The sequence below is a fragment of the Fukomys damarensis genome, unplaced genomic scaffold (assembly GCF_012274545.1).
Source record: "Fukomys damarensis isolate Sample0158 unplaced genomic scaffold, DMR_v1.0_HiC HiC_scaffold_17, whole genome shotgun sequence".
NCBI classification, from domain to species: Eukaryota; Metazoa; Chordata; class Mammalia; order Rodentia; family Bathyergidae; genus Fukomys; species Fukomys damarensis.
The window spans coordinates 77712387-77725277 of NW_022900929.1; the positions used below are offsets into that span (position 1 = coordinate 77712387).

General features: G+C 52.8%; 1 protein-coding gene across 1 annotated transcript in view; it reads right to left on the reverse strand.

The window, feature by feature from the left end:
* Positions 1-11886, reverse strand: part of Secisbp2l (SECIS binding protein 2 like) — a 53973-nt gene extending 42087 nt beyond the window's left edge. Inside the window, exons 1-6 of the mRNA XM_033765325.1 lie at positions 11832-11886; positions 8832-8903; positions 6399-6943; positions 5519-5612; positions 3905-3970; positions 319-449 (exon numbers count right to left, since the gene is read on the reverse strand). Coding sequence (XP_033621216.1) covers positions 319-449; positions 3905-3970; positions 5519-5612; positions 6399-6943; positions 8832-8903; positions 11832-11886 — 963 coding nt within the window. The remainder of the gene's footprint in view (positions 1-318; positions 450-3904; positions 3971-5518; positions 5613-6398; positions 6944-8831; positions 8904-11831) is intronic.
* Between the last annotated feature and the right edge of the window lie 1005 nt (positions 11887-12891).

Sequence of the window (12891 nt, forward strand, 5' to 3'; positions counted from 1 at the left end):
GGGAGCGGAAAGGCGGGCTGGGCAAAGGGCTGAGGCCGGACTGCAGGTGCCTGGACTGGGTGCCGCCCCCTCTCGTCCCAACCTGGACTGCGACCCCAGAGGGATGTGGGGCCCCTCGGGATCCGGGGTCACCCGGATCCCTGCGTTCCGGGCCCCGGAGACCTCTTCGGCCTCCACAACCTCCTTTCAGTGAGGCTAGAAGGGCCTTTGGCTCCCACTTCCACAGGATCCTTCCTGGTGTGGAGGGAGTCATGACTACGAAGACAAGAAAATAGTGGAATCTTGCCCCAAAAAAAGGCATAAGTAGGATGCACACACCGAGCAGCCCTCGAAGAGAGGCCCTGAGAGCAAGCAGGTTGCACGAAGGTGAACTGATGGGTAACTCGGTGGCCGGCCCAGCTCGCCCGCAGGCTCCCTCCCAGGCTGCTTTTGCTCACCCAGGAGCCCCGCTGTCCCCGAATCTTGTCACGCTACCCCCCAGCTAAGGGCGTGTTCTGTAGGCTGCTTTCCCACTGCACGTCCTGGTTCTTCTCTTAATGTCCAGATCATTAGTTCCCCGGAAAGGAAAGCACAGCCTACCCGGAAAATGGACACTTCCGTCTGAGAGAGGGAGAGGGGGCGGGACTTGGGGCCCCCAGGCAGAGGGAGAAGTAGACCCCGAGTGAGATGGATTGTACTTGAGTGAAGGAACAGGGTAGAGGTGGCTGAAGGGAATCTTCGGAAATCTGCTTTGTCATGTTCAGGACATGCCACTGAAGACTAGAGTCGCCTTTCCAGTGGGCTCTTAGTCTGGGTTTATCAGAGTAAGACTTCAAGGTGAGGCTGGTCTGCCACGTTGTCAGGCGGCACTTGTGTGACTGTGGTGCCGCAGCCGGCTGAGAAGACCTTTACTGTGTGAACAAAACTTAGGCCAGGGCTGGGGAACAGTCTGTAAAGAGAGCCATGTCTTGTACACAGAGATCTCGCTTAATGTTGTCCATGTTTCTGCTTCTTCGATTTTAGAAAAAGGCAGAAGAATGAACTCTTTATCTACAGTACTGCCTACCTTTCTGCACAGGCGTACATGTATGACGTGTATGTGTATATGAATATTACAAAGGCGTGCAATTAAGGCCATGCTAGGTCCTTAGAACGTACTTACTACATGTCTACTCGGGCATTTATTGTTGCCTGGAAAACTAAGATATTTATAAAGTTTAGTTAGGGAAACTAATAGATACCTTCCTTCACAATGGAAAGATAAATTGAACCTGAATTCTGTGGTGTCGAGCCACAAGAGAGGCCCCATCTGAGAAAAACATAACCAAGCAGTCATAAAAGTAGTACAGTACTTTGGGTTTTTCCTTCTTCTGAGGAACCATCTGAGGAAATTTAAATATAGAATCTCCAAGGAGCTTTCCACACTACAGGATTTTTATACTAAAATTGTTCTCACTGAGCCCTTTCCACATGCAAGACTTCTGTTTAAAGTACAACAGCAGATTCATAAGAAGTTATAAAATTATACAAACAAAACTGTCGCAGTGTCCTTGTTTAATGTTATCCTAAAAAGAATGGCAAGGGCTATTAGGAAAAAATTTAAAAATCTTTGAAGGAAACAATATTACAATACATTTTACAGATGATGTAAGTGAATTTAATGATTTCATCCAGCAACAAATATGTAATGCATTAATGCAGCAGCTTCTATGCTAAATGCTGGGAGTGCAGCAGTTAATGAGATGCTATGAAGGCAAAGGCCATGTTTGTCTTGTGGGCAAAACACACACACACACACACACACACACACACACACAGCCCGCAAGTACAGGGGAATGGGTGTGAAGAAAGAAGTTCGTAGGGAAGAGGAGGGGTGGTCAGAGAGCGCACAGCTAAATACACAGCATCTAAGCAGAGGCCTGCAGTAAGAGGCTTGATGCGTGGAGGAGAAGCCATAGGGAAAGTGGTTTCAAGAAGGAGAAACGAGGGCCGGGGATTTAGCTCAGCAGTTCAGTGGCCTGCCTTGCAAGCGCGAGGACCTGAGTTCAATCCCCAGTACCACCCCCCACAAAAAAAGGAGAAATGAGCTGGGTGTGGTGGTGCACACCTGTAAGTGAAGCACTCAGAGAGGCTGAGGCAGGAGGATCCCAAGTTTGAAGCCCAGCCTGAGCAACTGAGCCACTTACTGAGATCCTGTCTCAAAAAGTAAAAACAGGAGTGGGTTGTAGCTCAGTCCCCAGAGGAGACGGAGGGGAAGGAGGAGAAGTGTTGTGTATGTTATGTGTTAGGATGCTGTAGAGCAAGGCCTCAGAAGTTTGGAGAGGATGAGATACACAAGCCAGGGCAAGACTGGAATTGGCCTCCCGTGGGAGTAGGGACACGTCGTCCAGTGTCACCGGGAGGAGGAAGAAGAGGCAGCTAGGGCTGCGGCGCCCTTGCAGTGGTGCCTGAGCTGAAGGGATGCCTGCCTGGCGGCTGTGTGTCCTCAGTGGTGTGCAAGGTGAGGTTGCCTGTGCTGCTGGAAGAAGGCAGAGCTGAGATCTTGCTGAAACTGGACAAACGGGTTTAAGACTTGCACGTGCCACTGCCCCTGTAGTCACTGTAATTTTTACATCAGAAGAGTAAAACACTGTAGCCAGCTCTGGCTTTAACGGATGCATGCGCTGATGTAACACAAATCCCTATGACAGAGGGTGTCACCTACTGTGACTCCCGAGGAATATTGAAGCCTCTCTACATCTCTCAGTTTTCTGTATCAATACACTGTCCAATCCATTACCCAGCATGGCACAGGTGCTCATACCCACTTACTAAATAAGCGTGCATGGGACATGATAGTAAACAGGACTCTTTCATCCAGGCTTTGTAGGGCACATGCATTTTATTTTATTAATAAGCAGGAGGCAGTCAGTCGCCAGTAGAATTTTTTTTCTTCCCCAATGAAATCTAATAAAGGTCACACAAATGTCACTCTAGGCCAGAGCTGTTCCTTTCCCCGGATTCCAGATGGAGGCCTGCAGGGCGGCGTGGGGGATCTTCTGCTTCTGTTTGGTTTTCTGCCTCTTCTGTTCTTGCCCCTGCACAAAGCCATTCTGAGACAAGTTCTTCCTAAGTTGTTAAGGTGCACCGGCTGGCCTCACATTCGAGATTCTCATGCCTCAGCTTCCCATAGGGCTGGGATCACAAGCGTGCTCCACCACACAGGGCTTGGAATCCCTTTTGAAAAAAATTTAGGCTTACTAAGTCGCTAAATTTCCCAGACTGACCTCCAATTTGTGATATTCCTGCCTCAGCCTTCCAAGTGATAGGGTTACGGGCGGTCGCTGTGCGTGCCTTTCTGATAGACACTGTACAAGGGCAGGTTTTCCCTGCTCTTCTACCGCTGGGCATGAGGGTTTGGCCCACGGGGACTATTCCGTCTCATCAAAGCTCCTAGAAACCGAAGCTCACACAGAGATATAAAGAGGCGCTTGGAATGTTTTCAGTTACAGATCTGACTTGTTACCATCAGTCAGACTTTGATTTTGTGGGTTTTTTGTTTCATTTTTGAGGCAGGGCCTCACTATGTAGTTCAACTGACTTTGAACTCACTATGTACCCTAGGCTGGCCTTAAACTCAAGGTGATCCTCCTGCCTCAGCCTCCACAGTGCTGGGATTATAGTTGTGTACCACCGTGCCTGGCTTAGCATTTACATCTTTAATTTATGTTTATTCTTGCATGTCTTTCATTATTAATTAAATTGCTTATATATCTGTGACTCACAATGATAGAATTTTCTTCCTAAATTTAATTTTTCCCTTAAAATAACAGTTTTTACAGCCACCACTGTTGTGACTTACTCCCTTTCGACTATTAATAGAATTTCACTACCAATGCTTCCCTGGCTTTGACGCTGCACATTCGTAGATGAGCGCTCATTCCACCTGGCGAAGCTGGCGCTGCCCGTTTACACAGTGCCAATCCGGTGCCAAGGCAACCCAGCAGGTCACCTGAGGGAACACAGGTGAAACGGGAACTGGACAATTTGGCTCTCCAAGGCCAAGGCCAAAGTAAAGCTGGAAAGCAGATTTTGGCCAAGCACCAAGGCCACTACCCAGCTGAACTGGAACATTTATCTTGCTTTTGGCAGGAGAGACAAGACGATCTAAAAATCGAGGCCAGGAGCGGTGACAGAACGCGGCCTCAAAACTGAAGCTCGTAGGAAATCAAAAGCAGCCAGAGGCAACGCCTGTGTGTGCTCAGCGTGTAAAATAAATCCACCCAAATTCCCAGGCAGCAGGGGCAAACGGAGGGGAAGGAGGGTCCGGCCGAAAGCCCAGGCCCAGGCCAGGCGTGAGCATCGGGGTGGCGCTGTGCTTGTCTCGTGTGCCGGTGCAGGACAGGGAGCAGGGCTGTGATCCAGGCGGGCGCCCGGCACGGAGCCCTGGCCCTGGCCCTGGCCCAGGCTTCTCCTTGGAAGGGTCCGGTCAGAATCCCTGAAGAACAATCTCAGGCCCGCGGCAGAGCCCTCCAGCTCCTTCTCCAAAGTGCTTACCCCATGGACAATGCCACGCGTTTGCTCTGGGGGCCTTATTTACTCTAATACCTCTAGCAACAGCTCACTGCCTATTTTATTCATTTTACTTTATTGAGACAGAGGTTTGCTCTGTAATCCAGGTGGGCCTAGAACTCACTGGCCTGAAACTCATGGCAGTCCTCCTGCCTCGGCCTCCTGAGTGCTGGGAATACGGGTGAGTCACCGCACTCTGCCCACTGCCTGCCTTAAACATGCTTTCGTATCTCCTGGACTCTCTTGCGAAGTTCATCCCACTTAGCGTGCCCTTCCCATGTGGTAAATTATTTCCACCCCTTCCTGGATGAAAAGGATCCTCCTCAAAATTCCTCTAGCTCTTGTGCCACGTGCCGCTGAATCGTCTGTGTGCTGAGTGTCATTATTTACTCAAGTACTTCCCCCGGAAGAGTGTGCACTCCTTGGGAATGGTGTTTGTTGAATGACTGAATGAGTTTGACTTCAGAGCTCACTACGTGGACAGAGGAGAACGAGAGGGAATTAATTAAGCAGTGACTTTAAGTGGAAACTCCCGCCCAGCTCCTGCAGGGATGCAAGGTGCGTGCACGGGAATTGAGAACAGAAGATGCCACATCCAAGCAGCATTTGTGGACAGTAGGATCAATCACACAGAGACCAGCCGGTCCGCGCGGCCGAGACTAACCTCACTCAGGTAAGAGGGTAAGCCCGGAGAATCAGATAAAAAAGTTCCACCTGGCATTTATTTTTATGGTAGCGAAGCCAGCTGAAAATGGAGTCAGTCCTGCGATTCATCACGATGAGCGCTTCCAAACCTCAGCCCTCTCAGTTCGTTATGCCCCCCAGCGAGTCCACCTCTCAGCCTGTACCGTGGAATTTCCTCTCCTCCGTGAGTGCAGTAGAACCGATTCAGGAGCGTCTGAAAGCCTTCGCGGACGTGTGCCTAGGTGTCTGTGTCAGGGGCTCAGCTCCGCAGGCCTCTGTCCTCCCTGGAAGGAGCTGACCGCACCCGCAGGACCTGACTTGGACCCAGCATGGTGAGGCCACCCCTGCTCCGGTGACTCTGGAGCCTGGGCTGTGGCCGGGCCGGCCACACCTGCCCACTGCAGGGGGAGGAGGAGGAGGTCCTGAAAAAGCTGAAAGTGGCAGGATGATGCCTCTGCAGGAGTGCCTGCTCCTAACAACGCCATCAGAGGAAGCGCATATGATGGGTTGGATTTGTTTTTTTCCTTTTCTGGAGCTCTAAATATTTTTGCATAAATATCATCACAACAGTAAGAAGAAAATGACCTACAACTTATCTTCTTAACACATGAGAGGATTTGTGTGTGTGTGTGTGTGTGCATGCGCGTGCATGCACACTTATGTTTCTGCTTTTTGTTTGTTTTCGGATGGCCTGGAACTCACAGTGATCCTCCTGCCTCAGCCTCCCGAGTGCTGGGATTATAGGTGTGCGCCACGACACCCTGCAGTTTCTGATCATCTGTGTGCACAGATACCGTTGTCTGTATCATGTGGGGGCGGTTGGGCCTGTTGTACAGCGGGGTCACTGCTCTCTAGAAATGGGGTGGGAGAAGATCCCTGTGTACATAGGATCTGGGGAGTCTGAGAGAAGAGCCGGCCCAGGACGGGGCAGGGCAGGGCTTCCATCCCTCCATGGGGCAGTGCTGCCGAGCACACCCTCCCCACCCAGCCGTCTAGGCCTGGGGGTAGGAAGTCCATTAGGTAAGTGTGGGTGAAAGAAAGAAGAGAAAATCCTAAAGTCACCTTGGACGCCCAGAGAAGGGCGTCCTACAGCCCTGGTGGGTTTCGTGCAAGACTCTTGTCCATAGCAAACTACACCTGCTTCCCCGCCTGTGCCTGGCGGGTTGGCAGAACTCCGACCTCACCTCACGCTCAGCTCCCCTGTGCCGTCTCCTCCCGCTGGGTGGGAGCCGGGGGAAGGGGGGCTCTGGCTTCCCAGCCCAAAGTCGGGCTCTGTGGCTTCCAGTGCGAAGCTTTGAAGGAGTCACAACCTCAGAAAGAAAAACCCCCAAAGACTGCAGCCCCTGGGGGTCAAGCACCATAGGAAATGGGGAGATGGGGTGGGCAGAGGGGGACCAGGAGACAGCGCGGGGACAGGGGAGCCGAGGTGGCGTAGAGCAAGAAGAGTCAGGTGCCTGCTCCAGCCCGGCAGGAGTGTGGTGCGCTGCGCTGCAGACCTGGGCCAGCAGTGGGGCCAGAAGTGCTTTACTGAGAGCAGTCTTCGCTGATTCTGCCAGAAACGGGTCACAGCAGTTGCCCTGGCACTCGCGGGCTGCCACGTCCTGAGCTGGCAGAGCCTCCCAGATGCTGCCCCGCGTGCCACCTGCGCCTACGCCAGCCCGAAGCTCAGTGTCCGACCAGGGGGGCAGGGGAGGGGAGGCCCAGGGGCTGCTGGGCGGGGACCCTGAATCTGCCAGGGCCAGAATCTGGGTCTGGATTCCCCTGCCTTCCCACCACCCAGAGCACAGGACAGCTCACAGAAACGGGAACCCAGCGGACTCACAAACGGGTCTCCCTGGCACGCAGGAGGCCCAGCTGGCGCAGGGGTGGAATGAAAGCCCGAGGTGTCCAGAAAACGCCTGTGGTCCTGGTCTCGGTTGGCGCTTCCTCAGGGCCAGGGCTCAGCCGACAGCAGTTTCTCAGCACATGGAAACTGGAGAAATTGTTTTGCTTTATTTTTATTTTTCAATTTACTTCATTTTTGGAATGTTTTTCTTTCTTATTTTTTAATTTTTTGGGGACAGGTTCTCACTGTGCAGTTCAGGCTGGCCTTAAACTTGCAGCGATCCTCCTGCCTCAGCCTCCCGAGTGCTGGGATTATGGGCTTGCGCCACCACAACCAGAAATAGGAGAGGCCTCGGGGTGCCTGGTGAGCTGGGGCCTGGGGACTTTCCCGGCCCCAACCTCCCCCTTCTCAAAGCCTGGTGAGCACGCTGGCTCCAGGGCGCAGTGACCCAGACTGGGTGGAAGCATCCTGACAGTCCATCCCCTCTCCCCCGTCCGCCTCTCTCCTCCCCATGCAGTGCCAAACGGGAGGGATTTGTGGTTGGGGCTGTTAGTCGTTCCTTCCTGAGGTCTAATGGGTGGTTTTTTCCCCTGCATTGTGTTCCTGAAATTGTGTGTTGGCGGGATTATTGGTCAGGACCAGTTTCAAAAGCAGGAAGGTTTTCTTTTCTCTTGGTGGGGGATAGGCTCTGCGGGGTCACACTCCCTACAAGAGCAGAGTGCAGGGTGTTCTGTAGGAAGCTGGACGGCAATAGGCGGTGAACACTCACTCTTTAGAATCCTTGGTAAATAGTGGTCACCTGCTAAGAATGCAGATCAGGCGTGGTAAAAGGACAGAAGACGTTCTGAGGCCACTTCAGATCAGTGACTCCGACTGCCTCGGTGAACAAGTGGCATTTAAGTGGCACCCAGGAGGAAAGGAGGTGAAGAGCTGTCCAGGCACTGGGAGGAACCAAGTTCCGGGAAAAAGCTACAGCAAGTGCAATGGCCCTGTGGTAGAAGGGGAGCCTGGCAAGTCTGAAGAACAGAAGACCAGGTGGCTCTGTGTGAAATTACAGCTACAGGAGGCCGGGGCAGGGGAAAGGAAGGAGGTTGGATGGCCATCCGCATGGCCTAAGCAGGGGAACAGTCACTCGGGTTTGGGGTGTAGTTTGTAAGTGAAGACCACAGAGTGTGAGGATAATTCGGGTATGAGAGGAACAGCCGCCTGAAGAGTCCCTCTCAGTGCTTGGCCTGAGCTGTGGTGAAGGATGGGGACCTTCGCTGGGGACGGCAGAGGTGGACTTCGGAGCGGAGGGGCCAGGCCACAGCTGCAGAGCAAGCCCTGTTCACTTCAACAATAACAAGAAATGTAAGAAGGGAATTCGGCCCCCACGGAGAGAGCCCTGCTCTGGTTCAGGAGCAGGTGGGGACCCTGGGAGGAGCGTCCAGGGATTTCCGGACAGCTGAGTTCTGGAGTCCTGCATCCCACCCCCAGGGGCCTGGGCGCAGTGAGAAGTGGAAGGCAGGGCGGGAGACGTAGCTCAGTGGCGCCGCTGCCAGCCTCGCAAGCGCGAAGTCCCGAGCTCGATCTCCGGTCCCAGACGAACAAAACTGGACGGCAGCCAGCAAGGGCGAAACACAGCCTTCCTTGGCGGTGCTCCTAGCTCTGTTTCCCTCGGTTGCTTGACCCCTCCGGGAGGCCGCGGGGAGCCACCGATTGCGAGATGTGGCGAGCGCACCGCGGATGAGGAAAGGCCATGGCCAGGAGCCGGGCCGCATCACCTGATGTGTGACGATCCGGGGTCACTGACATCCGGGGATTGGGTCGCATTCAGCAGGCTGGGGACCTGTGCTGCAGGGTGCTGCCGCCGTGTAGACGCGGTCTGGGAGGGAATGAGGGAGACCCAGCACAGCGTTTCAACAGGCGGGAAAGCTCTGCTCGCAAGCTCTTCTCATGAGGCGTTTTGCCAGAATTGCTAAATAAGCCCGGACTGCGTTCCCATAACAGATCTCGCCAGAGACTTCTTTGTACAGAGGAATCTCCTGTCTTTCCATTCTCTTTCTTTCATTTGGTTCTGTTTGTTTGTTTGAGACACGGTCTCACTATATAGCCTAGGCTAGCCTCAGACTCATGGAGATCCTCCTGCCTCAGCCTCCTGAGTGCTGGGAATACAGGTGTGTGTCACTGTGACCTATACCCATCCTTTCTAGGGTACAGAGAACCTTCTGAGCAGGAATCTTGACCTAACTGGGTTGGCAGTGGCCTATTATTTTTTGGTGATGTAAAAAATAGCATAATATAAAATTAACACCCCCACCACCCTGCACAGCACTGGGGAGTGAACCCAGGGCCTTTGCATGGATTATATCCCCAGCCTTTTTATTTTTTATTTTGAGACAGGGTCTCTCTAAATTGTTGCATTGCCCAGGCTGGGCTCCAACTTGGAACCGTCCTGCTTCAGGTTTGTGTGCTGGAATCTCAGGCGTGCACCACTACGCTCAGTTTAAAAGTAGCCACTGTAAAGCTCACCGTTCAGGGGCACTTAGCACTTGGCACGTCCCCTGCTGTGCGGCCATTGCTGCCTTGTGCTGCCTGGTTCCTGGAGGAAACCAAGCCCTTGGCTGCCATCACCCCGCTTTCTGCCTGGTGGATTTCCTGTGCCCCGTTGGCTCACCAAGGTGCCATCCAACAACGTGTGGCCGATTTGGTCTGTTTACTTCCATCTCGGGTCACTTAAGACTGCACATTCCCAAAAGAGCCCCACCCCACTTTGGGGTCCCCCGGCGGTTAGCGGACACGTGGGTCCCTAGCTTCTGAGACTCTGGACTTGGCTGTGGGCAAATTCTTGGGGAAACCTCAGGAAGCTCAAATGGTTCCAGCCCATCCAGTGTCTGAGGAGACGGGACCTCGCTGCTGTGCAGTTCAACCCTATCATCCCTCCCCCTCCCCTCCCCTAAACAGTTAACATAATTCTTATGGGGAGACATTATAAGCATTTGAATAATGTATTGGATGTCCTAATTAGTAGAACAGAGACGAAAAAAAATTTTTATTTTTTATTTTTGGTAATGAGGATTGGACTCTGGTCCTTACGCTTGTGAGGCAGGCCACCAAACTGATGAGCTAAATCCCCGGCCCCCCCTTCTAGTTTTTTGAGGCAGGGTCTTGCTGCGCAGTCCAATGGTGGTCACTGGAAGACAGACACAAGCCTCCGTGCACTTAGTTTTAGAAGTTCCTCTTGAGAGGGTGGACAAGGTTCTAGGGCCTCCTGAGAAACATGGTCCCCAATTTCGAGCAGCTCGAAGTCCCCTGGAGGAGAATATGGTCATAGTACGATTAAATTAAACTACGGTTCCCAGGGCTGCAGCTACCCTGGGAGACCCCACGTGAGGCCCGCACCTTCTCCCCTCCCTGAAAGCCAGAGTTAGAACAGACAGGGAAAGCTGAATGGCCAGGGAGCCATCTTCTCCAGCCAGACTCAAGTGTCGGCTCCTTGTGGGGCTGGGGGCTCCGAGCTAAGAGGAGCCACCTCCTGCTCTTCGGGTTCCTCTCTCGCTGATTCCGCAGCACCCCGGGTTGTGTAGAAGTAGGAAAGCCTCCAGGCACAGCCTCCCCTCCCCTCCCCAAGGACTCTCAGAGCTTGTTTCCCCACCACCACTGGGGATTGAATCCAGAACCTTTGCACTGAGCTACACCCCAGCTCTTTTCTTATTTCTTACTTTGAAACAGGAACTTGCTAAGTTGCCCAGGCCGGGCTTGAACTTGCAATCCTCCTGCCTCAGCCTCCCGCATACGGGGATTACAGGTGTGAGCCACAGCACAGGACCCATGTTACGTATCACACCTGGGGACTGGGCTTTCATAACTGCAAGCTCTCTGCTCTACTAGAGTTCCTTTATCCTCAGCCAAATCTGCTTTTGTGGCCTGCACAAGGGGCCTAAGCTGACATGGGGACCACTCCTGCCCCTGTGACCACTGTCAGACTGCAGCCAGCCCTCTCAGGACCCCGGCTCTGACACTGCCTCCACATACGTGCAGTTTCCACGTGACCTCGCTCCAGATGTGCTCTTAGATCATCCCTGTGAGTCACAGAGGTCTAGGATGAGATGCCCAGAGAAACATTAATGATGGGAGGCTGAGGCAGGAAGATCGAAAGTCCAAGTCCAGCCTGGGGAACTTATCAGTTTGGCGAGATCCTGTCTCAAAAAGGAAAAAAATAAGAGTTGTGGCTTTAGCTCTGTGTGGAGGTTCTGAATTCAAACCCAAGTGTTGAAAAAATGAAAATTAACAAGGAACCTGTGGGGAAAGGAACCAGGTGAGCTGGAGAAACAGCCTGAGGCTGCCATGAGCCTCTGGGCGGGCCGTGCTGGCTGGGAAACCACATCCTGTCCTGACCGGTGACCCTGCAGGCTGGGAGAAGCCCCCACAGGAGGGAGAGGGACCAGGCACCGACTGCTTAGAGACCCAGAAGGGAGAGCAGGAGGTCAAGCAAACCCGGCCCTTTCCGAGGACAGTAGTAATCCCCAAAGGCCACAGCCTCCGGGCCTCCTCTCCCTTCCTCACAGACTCCCAGAGGGTGCTGGGCACACGGACACCCCGGTTTCGGGGCCCCAGGGTGTCACACCAAAGGCCAGGTTGGCACGAATCCCTCTCGCTTTGGTCTCTTCCCTCTGTTCTGATCACTTTAGGCAGCAGCTCTGCGGACTTGTTTCCCGTGGGTCTTTGCAAGGTGGTCACAAATCCAGTGAGTGTTTCTGCCGAGAGCCACCCAACAGAGAGAGCTCCTAAGACCGCGACGCTGTGTCCTCACCTTTCTTATTCCTGCATCTGGCACCGTGTGGCTGCCGGCTCTTCCCCAAAGTCATGGTGACCCCGAAAGGGAAACGGTTTGAGCCCTTTCAGGACACTGAGGCGGCCAGGTCGGTGCCAACGAAGACCCTCTGGAACTAGGACTCCAGGGCTGCGGCGGACAGTGAGGAGGAGGAGTTTGAGGGGGACTCACGGCACGGTGTCTTTTACGGTAGTAAGTTTTTAAAGTTGCTTGCATTCACTGTATTTTTGAACCGCACCATATTCAGATTAAGAATGTTTAGTTTTTCCAAACTGCATTTCACAAGGATAAAGAATCCCAGGTTCGTCAGGAATTCCTGTGAAATATGAAAAGCCCGGCTCAGGCACCTGCTCTGCACGTGCTCCCTCTGCACAGGTCCTTTGTCCCAGTCCTAAGGGTCTGAAAAACAAGCACAAAGGGCCGCCTTTCCCAGGCCCCATCCGCCCTCCTCCGTCCCAGCTTCCCCGAGAAGCTCCCTTTCCCCTCTTGCACCGAGGGATTTTTAACCCAGGCTGTGGAATGTATTTTCAGCTAAGTAATGAATAGCAATTAAGTGTAGTTGTAGTCGATATATTTTTGGCTTAGGATAAGAAAGAAACCACAATGGACGGCCAGCCCCAAATCATGTTCCTTGCTCTTTTAGGGGAATGTTGTAAGAATGCTCACTGAGTTTCCTGAGGAAATACCAGTGCCTGTTATTTTTATGAAGTTGCAACCAGTGAAAATCTACCCAAAAATACAAGGACCAATTTTTCACATGTGAAAACTTTAATAAAAATGATTCTGTGATAGGATTTTTCCAAGTGGAAACCCATGTCTCTCAATTTGACTCTCCGCAAATGAAAGCATTTATTTCAGAGCAGAAGAAAGATCATGGACAGACAGATTATTATTATTTGTTGTCTCCCTCAGAGGGGACAAGGTCTCACCATGCAGTCCAGACTGGCTGGCGATGTACTCATTATGTGGCCCAAGCTGACCTCAAACTTGAAATCCTCCTGCCTCAGCCTCCTGAGTGCTGCAATTACGGGCATGTGCC